The sequence below is a fragment of the Spermophilus citellus genome (assembly GCF_964194105.1).
Source record: "Spermophilus citellus genome assembly, chromosome: 1".
Lineage (NCBI taxonomy): Eukaryota > Metazoa > Chordata > Mammalia > Rodentia > Sciuridae > Spermophilus > Spermophilus citellus.
In genome coordinates this window covers 132,094,803-132,121,758 of record NC_138182.1, presented here as the reverse complement: position 1 = coordinate 132,121,758, position 26,956 = coordinate 132,094,803, and the positions used below count along the sequence as shown (strand labels likewise).

The window sequence follows — 26,956 nt, the reverse complement described above, 5'->3', positions numbered from 1 at the left end:
TATCAAAGCATCCAGATGGGAGAATTCCATATTCCTTTCCAAACAAGAAGTTCACATGTCCCCAGTTAAGAACCTGAAACTGGTGTTGGAGACAGAATGAGGCTTCCTTGCTCTTCCAAGAGACTGAACAGGTCATGATGAGGCCAGATAGCTGATATTGGTATTAGAAAGCTGAGCTGGTGTAGAATTAATAGAGCCACCCCTGACTCTTCCCATTTTGAGGATATGTTTTTTCCTCCCACTCCCATTTTTTACATTTTTTTTTTAATTTACGGATGGAACATACTAAGGAAATACAGTTCTTTTGAATGTTCTTGCTACTTGGTAATAAATTCCAATACAGAAATAATAAATGGTCTCAAGTTTACCAATGCTTTGGAAATCCATTGCTGCCAAATATGATTTCAGACTGTTAATATGAGTCAAAAATTTCTCTCTTTTTAAAACTATATAAAGTTCTAGTCACACTGTCATAAGGTCAGCAAAACATTTTATACTGTGAATTTCCTTAGTATGTTCCATTAAAAAATGAGAAATTGTGAAATGGGATATAGTCAGACTCCTCAAAATTGGAATAGTTAGAGGGCTGGCTCTGTTAAATCTGTAACAGCTCAGCTTTCTTATATCAATATCAGCTACCTGGCCTCAACCTGACCTGCTCTGCCCCTTAGAAGAGATCTTTGGCTTATACTAACAGCATCAGCAACCTTTAGACCATTCATTATTTCTGTACTGGAATTTATTACTAGCAAGAACATTCAAAAACCTGTATTTACATAGGCAAAGTGTTATCTGGTACTTTTAGAGTAACACCCTAGAAAAAATAGGAAAATATTACAGTGTCCCTTTCCCAACCTGTCCTGACAGGTTCAGAGACAAATCTAGACAAGATATGTCCACGAATGTGTAAATGCCCATGCTACAAAGACAAAAATGATGAGTAGCCTCTGACCATAGAGATGATAGGAACAAGTAGATGAAAGACAGCTTTAAGAGAGAGAAATAAATGGAAGCACCTTTTAATGAATTCTCCTATTTTGGCAGTTTGGTTCATGGCCTGTGTAGTGATAAATAGTATCAGGGCCCATTTAATTCTGCAGATCCCATTGATCCTATAGGACGTCTCTGTCATTTTAAATTTAAGAACAGTAATGAAGCAAACATAGTCCATTCTGACCACCTACAATCCCCAGCACTTTACTTCCAGACTTCTATAAATTCTCTTTCTTTAAGACCTTATAAAACTAAATACCCAGATAGCACTTTTGACTAATGCAATTTTATATTTGTGTATGTGTTTATTTAAATTATATCCATCTTCCTCATCATAGAGGGCAGAAAGTATCTATTGTTCTTTCCATTATGCTAAAGCTTATTAGAATTCCTGATAAATAATTAGTGCTCAATAAATAATAAATAAGTAAATTCCTAAATAAATTAATGAATGAACAAATGAGCAAGGAACTCATTCCTAGGGTTCCCCTACTCCAAGCCAGCAGGAATCAGGAATTATGTGATCTTCTTCAGAGAAGAACTGAACCAATAAACCCACTTTGAATGTTGACAAGGTGTTAATGATTTAGCAATGCTACTATTAAGGTGATTTCATTTGAGAAAGGGAGGAAGGAAAGAAAAGAATGAGAGAAAAAAAGAAAGGAAGTGGAAGGAGAAAGATGAGGGGGAACGAAAAAGAGAGATACAGGATAAATAAGTGGATTTATTTATTGATATTTATAAGGTGGAATGCCAATCATCAATCAGAAGCTACTTGTCTAAAGGATAGAAAGGTAAGCTTCACTCTGTTCAGCTAGGAAACTATTTATAATAACAAAGTCTGGGTATCTGCATGTTGTTAAAGCAATATGATATTTCATTCTCTATAGAAACGATCTGTTATCTGCCTACACATTGTTAAGTCCCAATTTCCCTTTGGGAAAATTTCCTGATTTTCAGAATAAGAATAAGAGGGCTAAGAGTGGAGGTCTTTTAATCGGGTCCCTCAAAATCAGTGTCTTTACTAAGGTAAACCAGGTATTAACAGCAACAGCACTGATCTACTCTGCCATTAAGGAGCTGAGTGATCTTGGACAAATAAATTTAACTTTTTGAGACTGTTACCCTAGTTGATAAAGACAGAAATATTGATATTTATTACATTTCTCAGAATAACTAATCTTAAGTGAAATATATAAGGCTTAATGAATTATCATGGCAATTTTTAAGTATCTCTGTAAAAATTAATAACATCACAAATTTTGCGGTGTTGCTCAGGTCCTTAGGCATCAGTTCTTTGAAATCGAAAGGCCAAGGTGTTGGGGAATGAGATTGATCAAATTATATTATGTGTATATATAAATATAGCATGATATATCTGTATAATTATAATCTACCAATAACGATTATTTAAAAACTCAAAAGGCCTCATTTACTTATCTGGGAGGAATATGGAAGACTATTTAAATAAGAGCAATAAAAATGCTTCCTCCATGGAGGGGTGTGATTATTTAAAATCTCAGTGTAATTCTACCTCAAAATGTGCTCTTATCACAAACAATTCATGAGTGGTGGACAGCAACTTATCTTTTAAAGAAATAACCTCACATCCACAATGTGAAATTGTCAGAGTTTGAATTCTTAGAAATATTGTACCATAAATTGAACCACAAGTTAAGAAAAAGCAACATGCAGTAATGATGCTGTCCCACTGATATTTACATACAATAAATCTCTGAAATCCTATAGACCAATTTCTTCAAATAGTTTTGTATGGCAAAGATCTAACTGGAAAATAATGATTATTTGGAATGTTTGTAAGCGATCAACTTTTACAAAATGCATGTAAATTTAATTATCCTCAGAACCTAGTTTTTGAATTCTTCAAAAATACCCACAATGTGTCATAAATACTGCATTTCTGCTCAGAGCAGTGATCTGGAGTCCCATGGTCTGACACAGCTAAAATTCCTCCCTGAGGATAAGAATGTCTTCCCAGCAGTCCAGCTACTGAGTACCTAGAAAACTGGATGTAAAATTGTCAGCTCCCAACTATTGAGCGGGAGAAGGAATGCAAGCATTCCAAAGAATGGACAAAGAAAAAGAGATTCAGAATGTTCTTCCACTTCAGATAACTTCCTGTGTGATTTTTGATATGAAGACATGTTACCAACCAACATTTCAGCCCAACCAACAGGGCAGGTGACTGGATCAACATGGAGCTAAAACCACAGCCTACAAAAGCCACCATGCTTCAAAACAGTAAATACAATGAATACACACACACACACACACACACACACACACACACACACACGGACTTCAGCAAGAATATAAACGTTGGACACCAAAAACAGTTTTAAAACTAGAACAAAACATTCCATTAATCCATAATCTAAGGACGCCTTAAGTAATCTGGAAGGCCACAAGTACAGAGACACAGAGAGGCAGACAGAGCATTGGGAGATTTTATGACACAGCACCACCTGCACCTATTTTCTCTAAAGAAAAGAAGTGATGCAACTTTTGATAAAACACTTTCCTTTATGAGGCTCACGATGATCACCAAGTAGAGACTGGACTAAACCAGTATTTCCCATTAACTACTCCTGCCAAAGCAACTACTTGGTGCAACCATTTGCACCAATGTCATGACACAACGCAACCTACACCTATTTTCTCAAGTACTCGGTGCAACCGTTTGCTCCAATTCCATACTTTAAATGTCTGGAATAGCCTTAGGTCAGTCTCCTTCCAGGATCCTATCAACTTCCTTTTATTCCCGGATTATTTCTTCCATTAAACATCTCATTTAAGGAAATAGAGACGGGAATAAAAGGGTTGGCAGCATAATGGAGGGGAGAGGTTGTTTGTCACCACCTCCTTCCACTAATTTTTTTGTGCTTAGCAGAACTTCTGCAGGACTTTGGTCTGCACAGCCACCAGTGGAAGGGCCCCTGCCCCCAGAGAAGCTTACAGCAGAGTCTCCTCTAGCTGGTTTCTCAGAGACACTTACAGCTTTCAATTTCCAAGGTGCAGTTTTGTTCATCCAGTGGGTACCGCCGCAGGTCCATCATGCAGGCAGCCGTGGTTGTGATTCTAGAAGAGAAAGAGCAATATGCATCATTAGCAGGGCCATGACCTGAGCTGGAAAGTTAAACCCAGGTGTCTCGAATAAATCTGGACTCTCTGGGTGACTGTGATTTAGCCTAAACTCTAAAGAAAAGAAGTGATGCAACTTTTGATAAAACACTTTCCTTTATGAGGCTCATGATGATTACAAAGTAGAGACTGGACTAAATCAGTATTTCCCTAAGAGTGGACCATTAACTACTCATGCAAAAATCACCGACAATGTTTGTGAGGCAGGCAGTTCCCATGTCTGGGTGCAGTCCCCCAACTGTTCTATCAACCACACAGGTAAATGAGAGACAAGCAATATTCCTCTTCCTCTCAGGTTTCCTCCTTCCTTTCTCAAGACCTTAAAATCGCATTTTTCAACAACCTTACCTTTAGTCTACCATATTTCACCTTTCTTTCTATAGTAGAGTATTATGCAAGTGCTTTAAAACTTTTAAACTTTAAATCTCCTGAAGAAAACTAAGAGTACAAACTAATGTTGAATTTGACCAACTTATGCTTATTGTGAGGAGCAGTATGCACTGTGCTGGGAAGAGGGAAAGAAGTTGTAGTTCTGGCTTGGAAAAAATAGTGTATAGTTAGATTTTTTTTTTATTAAAAGAATCTTGAGTACAGTTTAAACCTGTAATCCAAGTAGAAGGAGTGTATGGAATTCCTTCGAACAGCATAGGATTGTCAACTAGAGATTAAAAATATTCGATCCACTTAGTATAAAGAATCATTGCCTCCTTAGGTTGATAAACCTTTCTATAAAGGTTTATATTTTGTTAATTTTTGTTTTCTTTTTTTTTTTATATGTCTGAAGATCACTCTGATTCCTTCCTTTTCTTCAGCAGACCCTGTTGGCTACTCTGCTTCAATCCCTTACCTTTTCCACTACCTGCCCCTGAGTAGGTGTCCCCCTGCCTCACCTCCACACAGGACCATAAATTAAACTTTTTTTTTTTTTTAATATTTATTTATTTATTTTTTAGTTCTCGGCGGACACAACATCTTTGTTGGTATGTGGTGCTGAGGATCGAACCCGGGCCGCACGCATGCCAGGCGAGCGCGCTACCGCTTGAGCCACATCTCCAGCCCCATAAATTAGATTTTATACTCCTCGGCTTAAATTTTTCAGTGATTCTTCCAAGAAAACCCCAAGCCCTGGCTATGGCCCATTATGTTTTGGAATCTCTGTCCATGTCCTTCTTCCTGATCACCTAACACACTGTGTCCTCACTCAGTGTCCTTCAGCCATGACACTTGTTCTTTCTGCCTAGAACAAGAGTCTTCTAGGCTTACACAGAGCCCTCTCTTCTGATCCTTCAGCTCAGAATCACCTTCCCCAAAAAGCCCCTCCCCAGCAGGCCACCAAAGTGGCTGTCATGACTAATGGTCCATTTCAGGTTTCTACTCATTTCCTTTAAGCAATTACCACAATCTGAAATTATCTCGATTATCCATTTTTCTTTGAACTATTTCTTCCAATAAAGTTTAAGCTGTGTAAGGGCACATTCCACTCTATTAGTGGCAAGGCACTCAATATACATCTGTTGAATGGATAAACATGGATTTTTTAATGATGTAAGGAGTTGGTTTTGCTCACTGTAAATCTTTTTTTTTTTCTGTTTTTTATTTTTGTTTTTCCAAGAGAGAGAGAGAATTTTTTTTATTAGTTGTTCACAACATTACAAAGCTCTTGACATATCATATTTCATACATTAGATTGAAGTGGGTTATGAACCCCCAATTTTACCCCAAATGCAGATTGCAGAATCACGTCGGTTACACATCCACAATTTTACATAATGCCCTATTAGTAATTGTTGTATTCTGCTACCTTTCCTATCCCCTACTATCCCCGCTCCCCTCCCCTCCCCTCCCATCTTCTTTCCCTACCCCATCTACTGTAATTCATTTCTCTCCTTGTTTATTTTCCCATTCCCCTCACAACCTCTTATATGTAATTTTGTATAGCAATGAGGGTCTCCCTTCATTTCCATGCAATTTCCCTTTTCTCTCCCTTTCCCTCCCATCTCATGTCTCTGTTTAATGTTAATCTTTTCTTCCTGCTCTTCCTCCCTGCTCTGTTCATAGTTGCTCTCATTATATCAAAGAAGACATTTGGTATTTGTTTTTTAGGGATTGGCTAGCTTCACTAAGCATAATCTGCTCTAGTGCCATCCATTTCCCTGCAAATTCTATGATTTTGTCTTTTTTATTGCTGCATAGTACTCCATTGTGTATAGATGCCACATTTTTTTTATCCATTCATCTATTGAAGGGCATCTGGGTTGGTTCCACAGTCTAGCTATTGTGAATTGTGCTGCTATGAACATCGATGTGGCAGTATCCCTGTAGCATGCTCTTTTAAGGTCTTCAGGGAATAGTCCGAGAAGGGCAATAGCAGGGTCAAATGGTGGTTCCATTCCCAGCTTTCCCAGGAATCTCCAAACTTCTTTCCAAATTGGCCACACCAATTTTCAGTCCCACCAGCAATGTATAAGAGTACCCTTTTCTCCACATCCTCGCCAGCACTTGTTGTTGTTTGACTTCATAGTGGCTGCCAATCTTACTGCAGTGAGATGGTATCTTAGGGTGGTTTAGATTTGCATTTCTCTGACTGCTAGAGATGGTGAGCATTTTTTCATGTACTTGTTGATTGATTGTATATCCTCCTCTGAGAAGTGTCTGTTCAGGTCCTTGGCCCATTTGTTGATTGGGTTATTTGTTATCTTATTCTCTAATTTTTTTGAGTTCTTTGTATACTCTGGATATTAGGGCTCTATCTGAAGTGTGAGGAGTAAAAATTTGTTCCCAGGATGTAGGCTCCCTATTTACCTCTCTTATTGTTTCTCTTGCTGAGAAAAAACTTTTTAGTTTAAGTAAGTCCCATTTGTTGATTCTTGTTATTAACTCTTGTGCTATGGGTGTCCTATTAAGGAATTTGGAGCCCGACCCCACAATATGTAGATCGGAGCCAACTTTTTCTTCTATCAGACGCAGAGTCTCTGATTTGATATCAAGCTCCTTGATCCATTTTGAGTTAACTTTTGTGCATGGCGAGAGAAAGGGATTCTGTTTCATTTTGTTGCATATGGATTTCCAGTTTTCCCAACACCATTTGTTGAAGATGCTATCCTTCCTCCATTGCATGCTTTTAGCCCCTTTATCAAATGTAAGATAGTTGTAACTTTGTGGATTAGTCTCTGTGTCCTCTATTCTATACCATTGGTCCACCCGCCTGTTTTGGTACCAGTACCATGCTGTTTTTGTCACTATTGCTCTGTAATATAGTTTGAAATCTGGTATCGTTATACCGCCTGATTCATACTTCCTGTTTAGAATTGCTTTTGCTATTCTGGGTCTTTTATTTTTCCATATGAATTTCATGATTGCTTTATCTATTTCTACAAGAAATGCTGTTGGGATTTTGATTGGCATTGCATTAAACCTATAGAGAACTTTTGGTAATATCGCCATTTTGATGATGTTAGTTCTGCCTATCCATGAACAGGGTATATTTTTCCATCTTCTAAGATCTTCTTCTACTTCTCTCTTTAGGGTTCTGTAGTTTTCATTGTATAAATCTTTCACCTCTTTTGTTAGGTTGATTCCCAAGTATTTTATTTTTTTTGAGAATATTGTGAATGGAGTGTTTTTCCTCATTTCTGTTTCAGAAGTTTTGTCGCTGATATGCAGAAATGCCTTTGATTTATGCGTGTTGATTTTATATCCTGCCACTTTGCTGAATTCATTTATTAGTTCTAGTAGTTTCACTGTAAATCTTTGTATTTGAAGGATTATTTTATGGCATAATTTATATTCTTTTTTAAAATTCATAATGTGTCTTATGTTATAAAGTTCTTTTTATATTTTTAACAATAGATATAACTTAACTGATTTAAGCAACCCTACATAAATAATACTAGAGTTTATCTGATTTTCAGTTTGATTACTTTTGCTTTCATTGAGATTTACCAGATTTCTATATGCCATAATCCTATTAAAACTAACATTGGCATCTCACTCTTTTATCAAGGTTGAAACATTTCAATTTATTTTAACTAAGTGATACTTATATGAATTTCTCACTGGTCCACTGATTGTTTTGTTCATTTGTGTTTTTAGATGAAGATACAATCTGAATTGCTGCTAAAAAAAAAAAGACATGAATATACGGAATGGAAGGTTTCAAGGGGAAAGAGATTAGATTCATGATAGGCATACCAAACACCAGTATTACCCTTGTAAAATAGCAGAATTAATTCCTACCTGCAGAAATGGAGAAAATTAAATTTACTGAATAAAATGAATCCAGAAGACATGAACGGTAGAAAGGCATACAGATAATCAAGAAGGCGACAGGTACAGAAGGACAAACTGCAAGTCAGGTGAAATCTCAGTGTTGCTATAGGTGGTGGGTCAGTCTTTGTGATAATGCACATTCATGGCAATTGCCATCTCTGAACCAAAGCCATGGACACCAGGAAAATAAAATAGCTAAGGCTATCACAGGAGCAAGTCCTCTTCATATCTTAAAAATAAGTAGAAGAAAGTGTTTTTCTCACATCATTCATACTTATGTCTGTTTTACTATTTTTTTAATTGCAGAATACATTATACAGCTAACAGACATTAAAATATTTTCTATTAACTCTTCACAAAGCATTGGTAAGTGTCTCCTATTGGACAAAAGTAGGAAATTTGGAGCCAAAATCAACCATTTGGAATCTTGATCTGTAGTTGCTGACACTTGGTTGCCCTGTTTTGCAAATAAAAACCTGCCATCCTAATTTGTTGTAGGATGGCAAAAGTAGGAAGAGATTTGTAACTCATAAAATGTTCTGCACCTTCTGCTGTAGTTATTACTACCTGCTAATGAGTAGATACCATGATAAGATATTTTACCACAATTTATTGTCTAGGCACAAGTTTATGTAAATGAAGAAATGTAGAATATAAACACTTATGAATAAACCATATATATGTACATATATATGGATGTAAATAACTTCCCAGAACATAAGTATGCAAAACAAATAATTACTTTACATGTATGTATATGGAACTCTGTCAGACAGACTATATAGATACATAACAAACCTGCATCTTTTTCAAGTGTTTTCTGAGATCAGGAACCACAAACAATTTTGTCATGTTTGCATTTTAAGTACATGTTCCTGGTACAGGTCACTAATTTAAGATGATGATGATGATGATTATAATACCAATAATAATAAATTTAAAAGAAAAAATCTATGATTATAAGTATTCTCAAACTAAGAATTTCTGGGCAATTCTCCTTAAGTGCCTAATTTATGTAAGAGTTCTCAAGTAAATTTGAGAGTCAAGTCATTGTTACTGAAGAAGTTATCATGGAAGGAATCTTATTCAGAAAAGCCTAGCAATGAGCATCTGAATCTGTTCTTTGGGACTTTTTGATTTAAAACAGGACAGAGACTCTACAGGAATAAGTCAATGCAATAAACACAGTTAATGGGGTTTTCGTGAACATGCCTCTGTGGATCCTGATAAACTTCAATAATGGCCTTAAATATCTCAATGCCCCTACACTAGCAGGAGACTATGAAATGAGGCTAGAAGACTTTTATGCAGGTATCCTAATTAGGTTTTAAGAGTATATATATATATATATATATATATATATATATATATACACACACACACACACACACACACACACACACACACACACGGAGATAGCTCTGCCTTCAAGCAAAGGACACAGTAAACTATGCTCTGGAATGTGCCTTGTTTACCTCTGGCAAACCATTTATAGTCAAAGCTGGAAATGTCTTCTGTGGGGATGAACTATACCAAATGATAAAAGCTGTTCCTGGAAACTGTCAATATTCTGCTTGGGCAAAGAGGTCTTTGGATAAACTTTTTACTACTTAGCTATTGGCTGCTGTCACCCCAAAATGACTTTTGTCATAAAATACTAATGTACAGCAAGTAAACTAAGTACACCACATAGCCCAAGGAGTCACTAAAGGCATGTATAAAATCAAGAAATACAATAGCTCAGCCAGCATTTTTTAGCAAAGCCATAAGAGAAATTTTATAGTGTTATGACCAGAGAATTAACAATGCTACCATATCATTCCAAGTGGGATATGATATTGTGAATTCAAGTTTGGATAAGACCAAAGGCAACTGTTAAGTAATAACTGATGGTTTTGTCACTCAGCCAATATGAAAAGCCATAGAATTATAATTAGTATAACATCACTTAGGCCTTTCTGCAGACTCTTTAGGATTCAGAGTCATACAAGTATCTGAGCATGTGAAAACCTGGTTAGAATTTCAGAGGTTATAAGGAGTAAATAAAGTGAATTTGTACTTATGCTTTGGTTGATTCTTTCATACAGGTGACAATCCAATTCCATAAGAATTTATTGAACATCTTCATGTTAAAAGAAAATCACATGATTTATTCACAACTTTATTTGAAACATACTGTTCTGACACACAGCATGCTTTTGCTTTGCTAAAATACACATTTACTTAAAAGCACAACATATTTTAATTATGAAGGATAAAAGGATTGTCTGGCACTGGGATGCATCATTATCACAGGAAAATCAACATGTTAAAAGTTTAGTTATCAAAAAGATATCAATATGTATTTTTGCAAGCTTTAAAGCAAAACAAAAAAATTCTAAGTTCAGAATTTCAGATCGGCAAATAAAAAATCCAAATACTGAATTTAAACATTAGTGTATGATCCCAAATTTCGAAAAGTTCTCATCTGAGCCTCTTCCCTCAAAGGTCCTTTAAACACTTCTGTTGTCCTATTCTAAAAGAAGACATTATGCTATGTCTTGCAACCATTTGGGTTGGGAAACTAATCTCTCCCCTATAACTCTCATTACTGTTGTTTTTTTATGGTGTAAATAGGTAGAACATTGTTATGGGAGGTAGGTGACTTCGGCTTTGGCTCTCTCACTTGTGACAAACATACCTAATATTAATTGATGACTTACTAATAAGTTCAAAACACCATTCTGTGTCACCGAAATGTATTTCCTCAATTAAGTCTGATTGCTATTCTCATTTTGTAGATGAGAAAATTGAGACAACAGAAAGTGGTTTTCCCCCAAGAATCCCATGGTGAGTGGGAGAACCAGGATGTGAATCTAGGAAGCTTTGCAGAGTCCACGTATTTAATAGTATGCTTTAACTAACTAGCTAGATGACCTTGATAAAGTAATTCAGCCTCTCTGGAAGATTGGTCAATTTCTTATAGCCCAAACAAGCTTAGAAATTCTATAATCCTATGAAAACACATCATGTTCTGTGACCTTGTATATTTTGTAATTTTGTTTTACCCACACATCCAAACGCAGGATTTCACAGCTGTTCATTCTGTTTTAGTCAATTATGTAGATTAGCCCACCCCAGCCGAGCAAAGATACAGGCCTCCCCAAGGAGTTCTATTTAATATTCTCCCGATTGAAGGTCTCCCTCACCATTTTTTTTTCTTTTTTGCCATTTTGTCCTCTTCATTTACCTTCACAGGGGCCTTGAGCTTAAATTAAACTCTCCAAGACTCATGCATAATTGTTTCTAAAAGCTCTTTTATAAGTCCTCACACAGAGTCACATGCACTACTATGCTCAACTTTGTAATCACCCAAAAAAGTAAGATTGCTAGCAATCATGCTCCCATTTGATAAATCATGCATTTCAGATTAGAGCTATTTGTACTCTTCCACAGCTGTCTGGCCTTCTGTGACTCTTTGGTTTTCTGGAATCTTATCCTCTGCAAAATACTGTGACCATTAAAGGGCTGCCTAGGTGTCTGTCACAAATGTGGGCACTGTTATGAAAGATACTTCCTTAAATAGCAAGTCTGTGGGATCCGAACAGCAGCCTCTGATGAAATCTCATTTTGTGAACACATAAATCCTACTTAATCAAAAATATTAGTAGGTAAATACATATCAACCTAAGTCTTATTCTTCTGTTGTCAATCTCTTGTTTACCCCTCTCCCAAACTGCATTATTGGTTGTCTCATCTACAAATTGCATGCTCACATCAGAAGTGGGACTATCCCCACTTCTTTCCTAAACTATGCCTGAAAGGAAGTGTAAGGCTCTGAGAAAATGCAATTGTTCTATTTTTTGACTCATCATCTAACAACTGAAATCTGACTTTGTATCACACTAAGAGATTGAACTGAATGAGAATCACCTTACAGAGTAGAAATACAGGTAATGAAAGCTGGGACTCTGATTATTTCAGTGGTGATTTTTTTTTTTTCACAATTTAAAACAATGTTTCAATATGCTGGGTACATTTTTAATTCCATTCATTAAAACGTAACTATTATATTTTGTTTTGATGCAGGACACATCAGAGACATAATATTTCAGAACATAAGACATTAGTTTTATACCAGTCTTTTTTTTTAACAAATTTTTTTTAAGTGGCCAATGGATATCAATTCACAGCTAGTTCGTGAGAGATTAAGTTCCAATCTCAGCAGGGTCTCTTTTCTCTTCTTCCAAATATCATTTTAAAATGTAAACTGTACATGATGGATTGGTACTTTGCCCTGCCAGCCCCACCCTCTACCCCTAGCCACAATTTCTGTACCACTAAACACTGGACTCTTTGCATCTCCAAATCTGGCTCTCTGGCTTCAGGTTAGATCTGGCCACTGGGAACACAGCAGGAGTTTAAGGAAAATGAAATCCAGAGAACTGCTGCTCATCCTCCCTTCCGGTGGAACCCATCAGGGTTCCCTTGTCCAATCCTGCTCTTATCCTCTAAGACTGGAAGACCAGAGAGCTGATGACAACCTGTCCAGAGGGGGAGGGTGCTGTTTGTCTATTTGTAAATCACCCTTTTATTGCACACTTCTCAAATTATTCCTTTTTCAGTGTGCCATCTGTTTCCTGTTGGGTTTCTGGCTGATAGAATACATTAGAGAAATGTATTTTAAAATCTGAGGTTCTTACCAGTTAGACTGTCCAAAAAAAAAAAAAAAATAGAACCATTCAGGTCCCAGGTTCTTTGTCTTGGGAAATGGGGAGAAGGAAAGGAACATTCCCTCTACCCTAAACGAACTATCTCCTTCCTATTATTCTGGTCTCAGTTCATCATGGTTCACCTAAGAAGTCTCCCCCCTTGCTCTAGCTAAAGTAGCCCTCCCTGCCCTCCACTGGTCACTCCCTCATCCTTTTTATTTCCTTCAGAATACCTATCAGTACCTAAAATGACCCTGTGCATGTATTTGTTAATTGTTATTTTTTGTCTTCCCTAGTAGACTCATGTCTGTCCAAAGCAGAGTTCCCCATAGCAGAATCTGAAGAATGTTGATTAAGGTTCATTATTTGGGAAAAGAAGGGGAAGGAGGGGCTGGTCCTCACCCAGCCTAGCATGGAAGTTCTGGCAAGAGTACTGCCATTGGAATGAAAGCCTAGGATTACAGTGGCCCTTAAACAACCTCCCTTCCCACCACCTCATGCAATCTTCCAAGTGGCAGAGGAAAACTATGTCTGACCAATCCCTCTGTGTCTTTCTCTCCCTGACCATCTCTATAGAACACTTAACTGAATTCAGTGGGTGACGTATTCTGTGGTCAGGCTCTAACACGCCCTCACAAAGTTCCCCTGCAGTACAAGGTTGCAACTATTATAACCTTAAACCCTGAAGTAAAATAGGTTTTACTATTGTTACTGCTGCTGTTATTTTTTTAAACATGAAAAATAAATTACTTAGAGCTGTCTGCTGTCACATACCCACAACTCAGGATACATTTTTTACTTCAACAAAATCCATAAACAGCATAGTCTCAAGGCTTGCTGCCACTCTAATCTCTAAAGGTAAAATTTTCCATTTAAATGGTATTTTATTTTATTTTTTTTGCTATTTAGAAATGAGGTAGTTTACATAAAATAGATAGTAAATACGTAGGGAAATGCTTAACAGCATTAGAAACCACTCATTTGCATTAGAAATACACATTAAACCTTGACAATTGGTGTTCATATAATCAGCACAAAATTAAAGAAAGTATAGGATCAGGTACTATGTATTCTGCAGAGAAATCAATCCTTTTGCGCACGCTGCTGGGGGGGAGTGTAAATTGGTACAAACTTTGTGGAGGGTAATTTGGTGACATTAAGCAAAACCCATGGAATGTACAATCCTTTGATAATGAAATTCCACTTTAAGGGATTAGTGTGAAAACAAAATAATATAAATCTATATTACAAGGACTGTTTCGGTCAGCTTTCCATGGTTCTGACAAAATACATAGTGTGCAGTTAGATTACTAAAAGTATACTAAAAGAAGCAAAGAAAATAGGATTGATTTTTGTTTTCTAATGTTTTTTGTACTTTCCCTGTTTCTGCAATGAATGTGTACTGTTTGTCTCTGAGGAACGTTATAAAGACCATTTTCCCTGTCTGCTACCACGGCTGCTCATTGCTACTAACTTATTTTATTTGCATAGCATTTATCCTCTGTAAAGGCTGGAAATGTTGGTCAGCATAACTGAGTCAAAGGGAGCCACTTCAATAAATTGCATGTGTCATTAAAATATCAGTAGACATATCATCACTTAATTATGGGTTCTCAAAGTAGAAGAGATGATTAAACGATTTCTATCCAAATATCTTTCTGAAGACTGAATTCCTTCCATAAGATCTCTATAATTATTGTTCTAATGAATCTATCCAGTGACTTGGAACTCACTCTCTCTGAAAGGAACCTAGTCCATCTTTGGAAAGCTATGATTATCAGATAATTTTTTTCTATATTTAACAGCAGTTTCAATTTCTTTAATTGTAAATTATTTATTCATGTATTTTGTAGGGTTTTTTTCCTCCCCACTTTGTCCAGAGAATGTTTTGTTTCTCTTTCTTTTAGTAGTCCACTAGAGTTTTTGGTATTTTGTTTTCATTAAAGCTATCACTGACATTTTTTTTTTCCTACCCTGCTTTTATATCTGAAAAATCATCTGTCTTAAAATAAAATATCTCACTAATTTGTTTTATGGTTTCATATTTTATACGAAATCCTTCAGCCCATCAGGAATTGAAGTTGACATATTGTGTGTGCTGGGGACGCAGGCTGGACTTTTCATGGAATCAGAAGGGTACCATCTTTCTCTCAGCAAACTGTCGATTTTTTAATAAGGTAATAAGTAGGGAATTTGATAAATTCTCATAATTACTGATAAGAATACATATTGGACTATCTTTTATACAGGGTAACCTGGATCTCAGGAACCTTTTACATCAGGGCCCTGCAGGTTTATATCTGGTAATTTTTAAAGGGAATTTAATTTAAAGGGTAAAATGTAGCATGTTGGTGTTCTCCACTGCCTGACTTGTAACGGGAGTGGTGGACATGTGTCTGGCGGGCTGATACAAAACCATCCAGCACACAGGCTTGAGGGTCAAGACCATTTGAAAGAAGCCTGAGCGGTGAGCATCCCTGAGCTCTGGTCTTGATTTCGTCTCTTGCTGTGAGACTTTGAAGCAGCATATATACAGGACGAGTCAATATGACAAAGGTTCTACGGAACACTGGAGAATCACTTACCCAGGATTCTTAAGAAGCATGGCCAAAAGAATTGGACCAAAAAGCAAAGAGAAGGCTTTTCTGCTGAATTAGGGGAATCACTTCACTTCCCAGAAGCTTTGACACATTTAAATGTGTGTGGGTGGAGGGTGTCTCAAAGTGGGGCAGGGGTGGGGAGGGCAGGTGGGTTTCCGCAACCACAAACTGAAATATAGAGAGCTCCTGAAACTCAGAAAGACTAAATCAGATAAACCAAAAAATTAGTTGTCAGGAAACAAACAAACATGTACTTTACTGACATTCCTTCAAATACGCATCTGTAATGCAGGGTTGGGTTGTTGAAAAACACAAAGAAAAAAAAAAGAAAGAAAATTGCTTTGTACCCAAATGATGGCACATTCAGTTAGAAGCTAAGCCGCCTAAATAATGAATCGAGGCAGAATGAAATGAATCATAATACAAAGAAACTCGGACTCATTGTGAAGAAGGATTTCAAAGAAACAGAAAAGGTTCACAAAAACAAAAGAATAAGAATATGTTGAAAGAGATACACAATTTATGATAAATGTCACTGAAATATTACTAGAGAACATCAGCAAAAAGACAGGGGTGAAGATAATCATGCCTGATCCCTGGAAGAAAAAAAAGAAAATTGATAATAGATATCAGAAGATAAAAGACATAGGACACTGTTTTCACATAGACAATCTCCTTTCATCCAGGCTGGGAAATGAGAAGGGGATGGGAAGCTGAGAGGATGGACATGATGTTCAAGAACAGCTACTTTGAACCCCAGCTTAGTCTCTGTCTTTTCTGTCTCTGTTTTTTTTTTTTTCTCTCAAGAAAAGAAATGAAAAGAAGAAGGCGGAAGGGCTCCATGGTGCAGTAAAATACTACTGGGTATTAAAACCTAAGAATTCATTGTTTCACACAGTTTGAATTTTTCCAACTGGAAAACCAAGTGAAGACCAATAGGTATAATAACAGCCCCCATTATTATGGAGGGCCCCAGGGAGGGATGATGAGCTGCTTCCATTTTCTGCTGTGGACCAAGCAGGAAGTCATGGTCATAAGGTCTAACATGAAGGACTTGGCTGATAGCGAGAGCTGTAAAACTAAGAAAATGGCTCTCCAGGGTAGGTGGCAGACTTCCCTTTCTGGAGTTGATGTGTCCAGATCAGGTTCCTCTGTCAAGGTGATGTAGTGGGGGCTATTCCTGCCAGGAGGGTGGTTTCTGAGATGGCTTGTACTTTCTGGTTCATGAAAACAGGAGCAAATGCTGAAATCTTCTGTAGCTTCAGCACACATTTGCTAATTTGACTTTTAATGGATTTGAGCTTAATAAAACAGACGATAACTTCAGAGGTTGCTAAATGTAATTACACATCTAAAGAGCTGCAATGCAGTTTATAAACATTAAAGTATTTCAACACATGCTTAGAGATGACAAGGGCAAGGTAAAGACATACTCTGTCAGGTAATTATTAACAAAATGGCTTAGGAGTAGTCTCCAAAGCACTGGACGCAACATTACCTGTTGGTTGTAATTTTCATGCCTAAGTGTTCCATTAGTTAAGGCATCTGTAGTGGTGTTACACCACAATGTTGCTAATGAGCAATTATTTCTAGAGTAATTATTTTTAAGTGATTAAGATGTATTGTACCACTGTGACACAACTGATTTTACATTTGTTTCCTCAATAGCGTCCTTGTCTTTCCCATACAACCCAACCCAAAGCTTATCAGGCTTTCTTTACCTGAGAGGAAAAAATGATAATTTCAGGGCTAGGGATGCGGCTCAAGCGGTAGCGCGCTCGCCTTGCATGCGTGCGGCCCGGGTTCGATCCTCAGCACCACATACCAACAAAGATGTTGTGTCTGCCAAGAACTAAAAAATAAATATTAAAAATTCTCTCTCTCTCTCTCTCTCCCCCTCTCTCTCCTCTCTCACTCTCTCTTTAAAAAAAATGATAATTTCACAATGAGCAACTATTTGTCATTCCTCAGGAAAATACAAGGCAACAAGCTAATGGTTATTATTTATTTATTTACATTTCATTGTGGGTGTATATACATACATAGTGTATGTGTATAAATATATATACTATGTATATATGTACAAATAGATACACGTGTGCATATATAGTATTTATATATGTACATACACATATGTATGTTCAGATATATGTATATATGTATGTATACATGTTTAGAACATGATGTAATGAAATACAGAGAAGCAAACCAACATACTGTCAGTGCATGTGTGACAACAGAAGCCAGATTCCACTCATCAGCAGGAATCCCTGGTGGAATACAGTCACATACCATGGTCATCATGTTGTACCCTGAACATCTGGACTTGTTTATCCTGCACACCTCTGACTTTGTACCCTTTGACTTAAAGCTCCCCATTTCCTCCCCACCCCCATTTCTGGTAATCACTGTTTTATTCTCTGTTACTAGGGAATTAAAAATGAGTATACGTATTAAAATTGGGGTGTATACATTTACCATCTACAATTTCCAAGTGTTCAATTTTTTTATAATTTGGATAATGAAAGTTAGAAAAGCATTAAGTTCCAGTGTTGTGTTTATAGCTGAATGACAGGAAGTAGACTACTGTGAATCTAGTTTCTAGAGCAGGACACTTGCTAGGTAGCCCTGTCATAGGCATTTTATTAAGCTATTAAGATGCAGGGCTTGACTTCAATAACCTTACAAGCAAAGCCCAGATACAAGAAAAACTGATCAGGAAGATAACAGCTGCTCTAATTTGTTTCTTCAATGTTCCTTGAAGGCCCATGTGTTGAAGGCTTGATCAGCAGACTACAGCCCCCCTGGGAGGTGTGGGACCTTTAGGAAGGAGGTTAGATCACGGAGATGTGCCCTTGAAGGAGATATTAGAACCTGAGGTCCTCCTGCTCTCTTTCTCCGTTTTTTGCTTCCTGGTCATCATGAAATGATCGGGTCCCCTTGGCTTCACGTTCCTTCCATAATGTACCATGCTGCCTCAGGCTTAAAACATCAGGGTCAAAGACCATGAACCAACACTTCTGAAACCAAGGGCCAAAATAAAACCTTTATTCTTTATATATTGTTCATCTCAGATATTTTGTCACAGTGACAGAAAGCTGATGACAACAGCATTGTAACCCTGGATATCTTATTTAACCTCTTTGAGCCTCAATAGTAACAGCAGCACAGGAACAATAACAACATATACCAGTGAGTATGCATGTAAGGACTAAAACAACATCATAATACTTTGGCATGGACAATGTTTAGCCATGAAGGAAACTAATCATGCTTATGTTGATTTATATTCATTACTATTAGGTATCACATCTTAAGTACCAATAATTTGTATATAAGATTTCTAGTCAAGAGGGCAATTACTGAAGCAGTCACTGCACAGGAAGTGAACTATACACTACGTGATACAGGGTAGCATGGAGCAGTATGAGAGAACTGGATCAGAGACGGAACAAATTGGTATAATGAAAGGAGTCACTTGAGCGGTAATCAAATTTGGCAAAATTGGAACGGGTGAAAGGTGGATGATGGCAAACAGTGGTTGACTATAAATTCCAGACAACCTAGTTTATGCATTATCTATTGAAATTTGCACAGCATGATTATAACACAGAACAAAGAATGCTACCATTGTAAAGTAGTCTAATCCAAAAGTCAGAAAGTCAAGCACCTATAGGATCAAATGTATGGCCTCTACAGAATGAGGATTAGCCTCTGAGAAACTAAGTGGTTCACCTTAATTGACAGAGTCAGTGGTGACCAAAGGTGACTGTGCCCAACACCTACCTAAAGTTCACTGGGGTAGAAGGGTTTATCAGTAAGAAACCTTGAGCTCATGCAGAAAACCCTATCGGAGAGCTTCCAGTGCAGATATCATTTTAATAATGCATGTCCTTGAATTTTAATTCATTTTTATTTTATCCTCAAAGTAAGCAGTGTAGGAGATGAAAGGACAAAAATATTTTATGAAGTGAGTGTGTTATTCCTCTTGTTGGTAATAGTTCAGTACAGAGGAAAGAATATTTCCTTGAATCATTCTGCCACTTGAGTCTTGGACACAAACACCAGTGTTCACCATTTCCCAACAGTGCAGCTTGAGGTGGTCATGTGATTGTCTTCAGAGAGGCAATAATGATTCCTGGCATACACAGTCAATATGAGGATAACATGGAATTGGATAGCCTGATGACATGCTCCCACTACCATTTGAGTGACAAGATCTTAATGTTTTAAAAATATTAAGAAAGTCAGGAAAGAAAAAAAATGATTTAAGAATCAGGAAACGACGTTTTGATATAAGCATTTATGCTCAAGTTCTCTGGGAAGTGTAATATAAAAGCTCACCATGATAAAAGCCAGTTAAATTACTAATAGTCTACTTTCTCGTTCACATAATACAGGTAGGTAGACGATTTAGACCATGCTAAAGCAGAAATAAGTAAGGATGGATTACCTATGGTATTGTTGTAAATTGTTTTTATAATGCATTACATGAGAGAAGATTTGTGAGTTAAAGTCAATATGCACAGTAAGGGAAATGGGAGGAATTACTGTAAATTTTTCTCAGAAAATTGATAAGTTGGAGAAATAAGCAAGATTTAAAATAGAATAGGAAGATTCTTCAGGATTCACAAATGCATATCTAAAGACACAGGATTGGCATTTTGGAAAAGAGGTAGGATGACATTTGGAACTCATCTCGTATTTCAATCTGGACCTGATATTTCCAAATCTTTGATACAGGAAATACTATTAATTCCTCTAACCTTCAGTTTCCTTTTCTGTAAAATGTGGATAAAAATGCCTATTTTATATCATTGTTTGCAAGAATTCAAACAAGACAATCTCAGGAAAAACTTAGAACAGTCACTTCTAAATCCTAAGAGTTCAATATTTGTTAACTGCTCCTATCATCATTGCTATAATCAATCTGAACGCTCTGAGAGAGTTCAAGAAGAAAATGGAGAAACAGTCTTTAAATAAAAGAAAGAATAAAGCATTAAAAACATAATTGCAAAAAAACATTGCTACTAGTCTTTTGATACATACTTGCATGCCTAGCATGATGATATTTATAATGAAAGTATATTACTTTAAACAGGTCTACAGTAGCAAATTCACAGTTATGCCTTCCTTTTACATAACTGGCTGGAATGTTCTATCCAACAAGCCTCCATAGCAAGAGGGAACACAGGAAGTATACCTTGGACGTTCACCATAACAACTGTTCAAGTATCCTACAAAAATACAAAAGTAAAACACTCAACGACAATGAGCAATTTATACAGATCTCACTGCACAGGATTTAAAGACTTCCTCTATTAATGTTTTGTTTTTAAAGAAAAGCTGCAAAACACAATGAAAGATGTAGTACTTCCACCCTCAGATTCATTTGAAAATAATCAAAGATTAGTAATTTAAGTTTCTTAATTTTGGAAAACACAATTTTATATTTAAAGCATAGTCACTGTAACATTTTATTTAAGTAGATATTGAACTGCTACTACTTATAAGACTGGTGTATCAGTGATGAAATGGAATTAAAATGTCATTTTATCTATCTGAAGAACTATGCCAGGTGCTTCACAATAAGTCATATGCAGAATAATGCTTTATAGGGGCCTCAGGATGAATTTAACCAACTCTTTCAAATGGTCAGCACATAGTTTTGAACTGTGAGACTGAATTCCTTTTAGAGTGAGATGGGTTCTCCAGTTGCTCTAAGTTCCCACTCTTTACATTAGACTGTTCCAGATTCTCTCCACTCGGTAATGAAACAAGCCCCATTAGTGTCTGAGTCCATGACCTTTACTCACAGATGCTTGACCTGCCCCAGAGCAAATATTAGCTATTCAAGAGTGACACCAAATCAAGGCTTAAATACAATGATCCAATCTTTGCCCTTTTTCATAGAAACTTATGTTGAAATAAGACTAACACCATTTAAACTATGAGCTTATTCCATTTTGGTGTAAAATAACTCCTTTGCAAGTCAAATGGATGGATCTATTATCTAACTGTGCACTGAACAATCAATTAAGGTAAATATGAGTGCCCTCAAGAAAACTCAAAGAGATGATATGCAGGCACTTACATGCTGAGAGTTATATCCATGCGCTCTCGAGGCCAATTTGGGGATGTGCCACCAAATCTATACAAGGGTTCATGCTTTTAAACTCTTTATTAACATATAACCTTTTAGAACGTTTTATTGAAACGACCTGAGTAACAGCACCCACATGAGGATGGAATATGCAATGTGCATTATTATAGAATGACATTGTATAGGGGCCAAACTTTTGGACCACAGCACACTAGATACCCTCTCCATTTCCCCTTCACCAGCACCCCTCCCCAAAGGGAACCACTCTTAGGATTTCTGCTCCTGCAGATTAGTTTTTTCTGTTTTTTACTTCATATAATAGCAATACTAGAGTATGCTTCTTTTGTGTCTGGCTTTTGTTGCTCAATGATGCCTTTGAGATACATGTTTATTTTTATGGGGATGAAGATATCACAGGCCCACAGACAAAGACTATCTGATAACATGTCCAAAATGCCCCAAGAAGATGTGCTTAGAGGGACCCATTCTACACTGTTTTGTATGTGAGAGGGCATGAAAGAAATTAAAGCATAAGAAAATTCATAGACATAACACAAAACAATATTAATGATGCATCTTTCTGAAGGCTGTTTTCTCTTTCAACATTTAACACTTTTAAATTCTTTACTGTTCAGATTTCCAATGAGAATCACACATTATTTCGATATCTAGAAACAAAAATTATGTCCATTAAAAGTATGGGCTAGGCAAAAGTGAGAGAGAAAGAGGGAGGAAATTTCTAAACAGATTCTTAGAAGATTGTGAATAGAGATTCCAGTACCTTTTCAGACATGCACTGTCTGTTTTTTTAAACAACAATTCTACTATAATGCCAACAATTATGCTGCATGCCTTATTAGTCCATAAAACCTACAGATATTCGACATGGACTAATAATATACTAAGCTAATATGTGAGCAACGTTTCTTGACTACCAAAGATGTGTTGAATCTAAGCTTACAGACAGATTTTTTCTTCTGTAACATAGGAGCTATAGCTCAGAAAACAATCACTCATACATTATGAATCTTCAAACAGAGTGACACTTTGTCAATTATAATGTCATGTGATCAAAGAAAATGAAGGCAGAAGAAACAATATAGAATAGTGATATAATTTCAGGAGTCCAATAGGCCTGGATCCAATATTCATCTCTACCATTGACAGCTGTGTGACTTTAGGCACAGGATTTAATGCTCCTGAGATTTGTTTTTCTCTATGTAAAAAATGCCCACCTCTTAGAGTGAAAGCATGCGAAGCATTTGTTATAGTATCTGGCACAAAATAACTACTCAGTGTGAGTTAAAATGAAAGATTGACAAATAAATGAATGAGAAATAAACATGTGATGAATATCATGAGCAAAAAATATATGCTCTGTGTCCATTTGGGGGATGCATTTGTAATGATGCATCCACTCTAGGGCATCATCACTACCACCAGGACACTGAGGCATCCCTTTTGCTGGCCAGTGGCCCTGTTGAAAGCTTAGTGGAAACTAAGCCACGCTATCCTCCATGGGAGTTGTAAATAACAGCACCAGGGATCTCCTCGTCAGGAGAGTTCGTGGGCAGGTGCCCATTCCTAGTGCTGAGCAATCTGCCTGCATCATTGCATGCAGGGCTCACTGCCCTGGCTGGGGACCCTTGGATTCCAGGATGGCAACCTCCTAGTGACCACTACCTGGGTCAGAGTGCACAGATTTCCCAGGCACTGACACTCATTCTTCTCTCCCCTGCCACTGCACTCCCTTTTAATTTCTCTCCTCTTTGTTGATCCCAGAGTCCCCCTCTAGCCTTATGACATGTTTCCCCATCTGTTCACGCAGATGGTGCTATCCAACGAAGTCAAAAGCCCAGTGTCCCTAAATCGCTCTTGATTCAGTTGGTTCTCTTAACTTCAGAGCAGTAGGAAAAATAAATAAGGAAACAGAAGCCACGTTTTGAAGCATGGAGATGCCATGGCCCATATAAGGAATACACTTGTGTTCAGAACCTGACTTGAGGTAAATGCTGTCTGCACAGGGAACCCCTTCCCTCAACTCCAAACTGGGCTGCAATAGTTGACAGCACCAGGAATACACCCTTCCCTAGCCTCAGATCTCTGCAGGAAGCAACTATGGTAAGGATCCGACGTCAACTTGGCTCTGCATGTGTTGCAATTCTACCCATGAGTACGGAAATTTGCCAAGATGAAATAGCTCTTTGTAATTAAAGAAGGTTGTCATTTAATTATAGGAATTTTGTTTTTAGAATTTTAAAATACCACGGAGGAGGAAGTTGAATCAACTATTCCATTTATGATGGGAAAAGGAAAAAAAAAAAAAACAACAACAAAAAAAAACCCCCAAAGACACACAGAAGCCTGAGTATCCCATTGAAACCACAAAACCTCCAGAAAGGAAAAGTAGACCAGAGCTATACTTTCTAAGATGTCTGTCATTTTGTCGATAAAATAAACATTAGAACTTGTTCAGGGACCCAGGCTTAATTGAGCCTCTCTGGTGATTCCAGAACTTGAAGTTCCCCAAATCAGAATGTCTGTTAATTCACATTATTTGGGACCTGCCCTCTCAGAGTAATGCATCCATTTTTCTTCTGTTTAGAAGCTCACTTTCACACTGAGGTTGATTTCTCACCTCTGTTCTTTCAGGGGTATCTCTGTCCAGCCCCGACCTCCCATGCAGTAGATACAGTTCTCCTTCTCCAAGGTAACTTAAATGAAGACCAAGTTGTGGATAATGTCTCCCCACCCTTGGAAGTGATGCTTCACCACTTAAAACCCAGAAACTTTTAAAGATTACTTGAACTAACCCTGAGCCAATCACATTGGTATTACAGTGAAAAATGCAATTTGTTCACATGCCAATTGGTTAAGGAAGCGACAACTGAGGTGGGGCACAGCACAGGGTTTCTTGTTATCACATTATTAGCACCTTTTACATTGTATGAGACTGACCTTGTGTTCCTTATATCTAATGTCCCAAAGAGAAAATCAGACCATGAACCCAGCCAGTTGAGTTCAAATATTTAAGAGTTAGGAGTAATACTGTTTGGGGGAAAATGTGTTCCTTTTGCCCACATGGTAGTTAGTTTCTCTTCTCTCCTGCCACTGCTTGCCTTGCCTCATATCGCAGGGAATACGTGTGTGTACAGGGGCACACACACACTCACTCTATGGTACAGTCAGCATTGTCCAAATGGCATATATGCATACCCGCTGTGCAATCAATAAGAAAATCAGTAAGAAGCTGAACATTTTTAGTTACATAATATTTGATTACCGTGAATAAAAGAGAATAATCCCCTTAAACTCAGCCATGATGAATTTCTGAGATATGCATTTGAAAAGACTAGACTCTTATTAGAAAGTGGTTTCTCACTAACTCGTCTTTGGTAGTAGGAAGTCTACAAGGGTCACCTAAATTTCACCTGGGTGTAACTCTCGAACTTGACTACCCTGCAGATCGCTTAAAATGTTGCATGGATTGCAAGTGGTATATGGTATAAGAAAATACCATGATAATGGAAATTTTTACTTTCTACACAGTCAACTCACATTTTTACTTAAGTCCCAGTGTGGGAAGTTGAATTCATGCCAGTTGCTGATCCTGTCCTTGTTTTCAAAATGCCTTATTATCACCTGTTGAAACTGATATTGCCTCAAGCACGAACTCCCTGCTAATGCTGTCTTCCTCACCAATAAACACAAATACCATGCACTGTCTATTAGATAGGACAATTAGATTTGTTTTTCACCTTATTAAAACATAATCTTTGATGACTGGGTGCCAAATGATATCAATTTGATTTTATGCTTCTCTATTAATTTACCTCACAATGCAAATCTGTTTCCTGCACTGAGATTTAGTTGAATGACAAAGAAATTTGGGATCAATCCTGCAGAGACCATAGATCCCGATCAACCAACAGTGAAATCGTTAGACCGATGACAGAAAATGCTATTTGCTTCTTCATTTAACAATTTTTTTTAATTAATTCCTGTGGATAGGCACTGTTCAAGATGTTAGGATACAATCAGTGGCGAAAAAAACAGAGGTTTGTCCTCTCATGTAGCTGATAATCTAGAGAGGAGAGCCCAACAGGCAGAGTAAACAATGCACAGTTGTAAAGAAGATAGAAAGCAATGTCAAAGAGGTTAGGAAGTTCTTCCTGTGAGTACATACATTTCTTCTGCCCTTAGGACCACTGTGCTTCTCTCCGACTAGTACACTCCTACCATAAGTATCTGTTTTCATGGTTTTCAGTAATAACATCTCAAATAAAATGTCTCCTAAAGTAGAAGTCCATCTCTGTCTTACAATCATTTTTTTAAAAATTTATATAATTCTATTTAATTTTCTTCAACAAATACATGATAATTTGTAGGACTTATATTTATCATTAAATATCCCTTTGCTGGTGGTTTATATACGTCGTCTTCTGTAAGCAGAAGCTTCTGGAGGTAGCACTATATTTGGCTTAGTCACTCTTGCAATGAGAGATGCTGATACGATGGATTGATGCATAAATGAATTAAATGTTTAATGATTCACTGAACAACAATCAGTCCATTTCATTAAATATAAGTTAGAATTACTAATATTAGTAATTCTAATATCATCTCTAACTTCCTTTCACAACCCTGCCATAGACATTAATGTTTAGGGGGTCAGAATAAATAGTTACATTCAATTATTAGACTTACAAAAATTCTGAGTGCATCATAGTCTGCTATTTCCCCTGACCCTCGTCCATACTTTGCATTAAAAGGTTTAAAACATCACAAAAGAAGATCCAGGCTTTGGAATTAGTCTTGGAATCTATCCTTTGCTTTTAAATCTATAGTTATGCTACTTAGAACAAGTTACTAAATTTGTGTAAGCCTCAAAGTCCTTTTCTTTTAAAAATAAAAGGACTTATTATTTACTTTTGATCACATTCTTAAATGGTATTATTTTTTCAACACAGAGATGGTAGTTCACTTTCAAAAAGATTCAAAGATAGTAAATTTCAACCTCCAAGTTCTTGACTCCACTGTTTGGCTATCATTTATTTATCCTACTTCTTTTAATCTTTCTATCATATGTAGGATTCCCTTACTAACCCCCAAGTTTTTGAGTCAGAGACTGGATGTCT

The 26,956-nt window shown here is 37.0% G+C and overlaps 1 protein-coding gene across 4 annotated transcripts in view; it reads right to left on the bottom strand.

Moving 5' to 3' along the window:
• Nucleotides 1-26,956, bottom strand: part of GABRB2 (gamma-aminobutyric acid type A receptor subunit beta2) — a 244,314-nt gene that overhangs the window by 121,672 nt on the left and 95,686 nt on the right. For all 4 annotated transcript variants that reach the window (XM_081298705.1, XM_081298704.1, XM_081298706.1 and 1 more), the window contains exon 6: nucleotides 4,010-4,092. In XM_081298705.1, coding sequence (XP_081154831.1) covers nucleotides 4,010-4,092 — 83 coding nt within the window. The remainder of the gene's footprint in view (nucleotides 1-4,009; nucleotides 4,093-26,956) is intronic.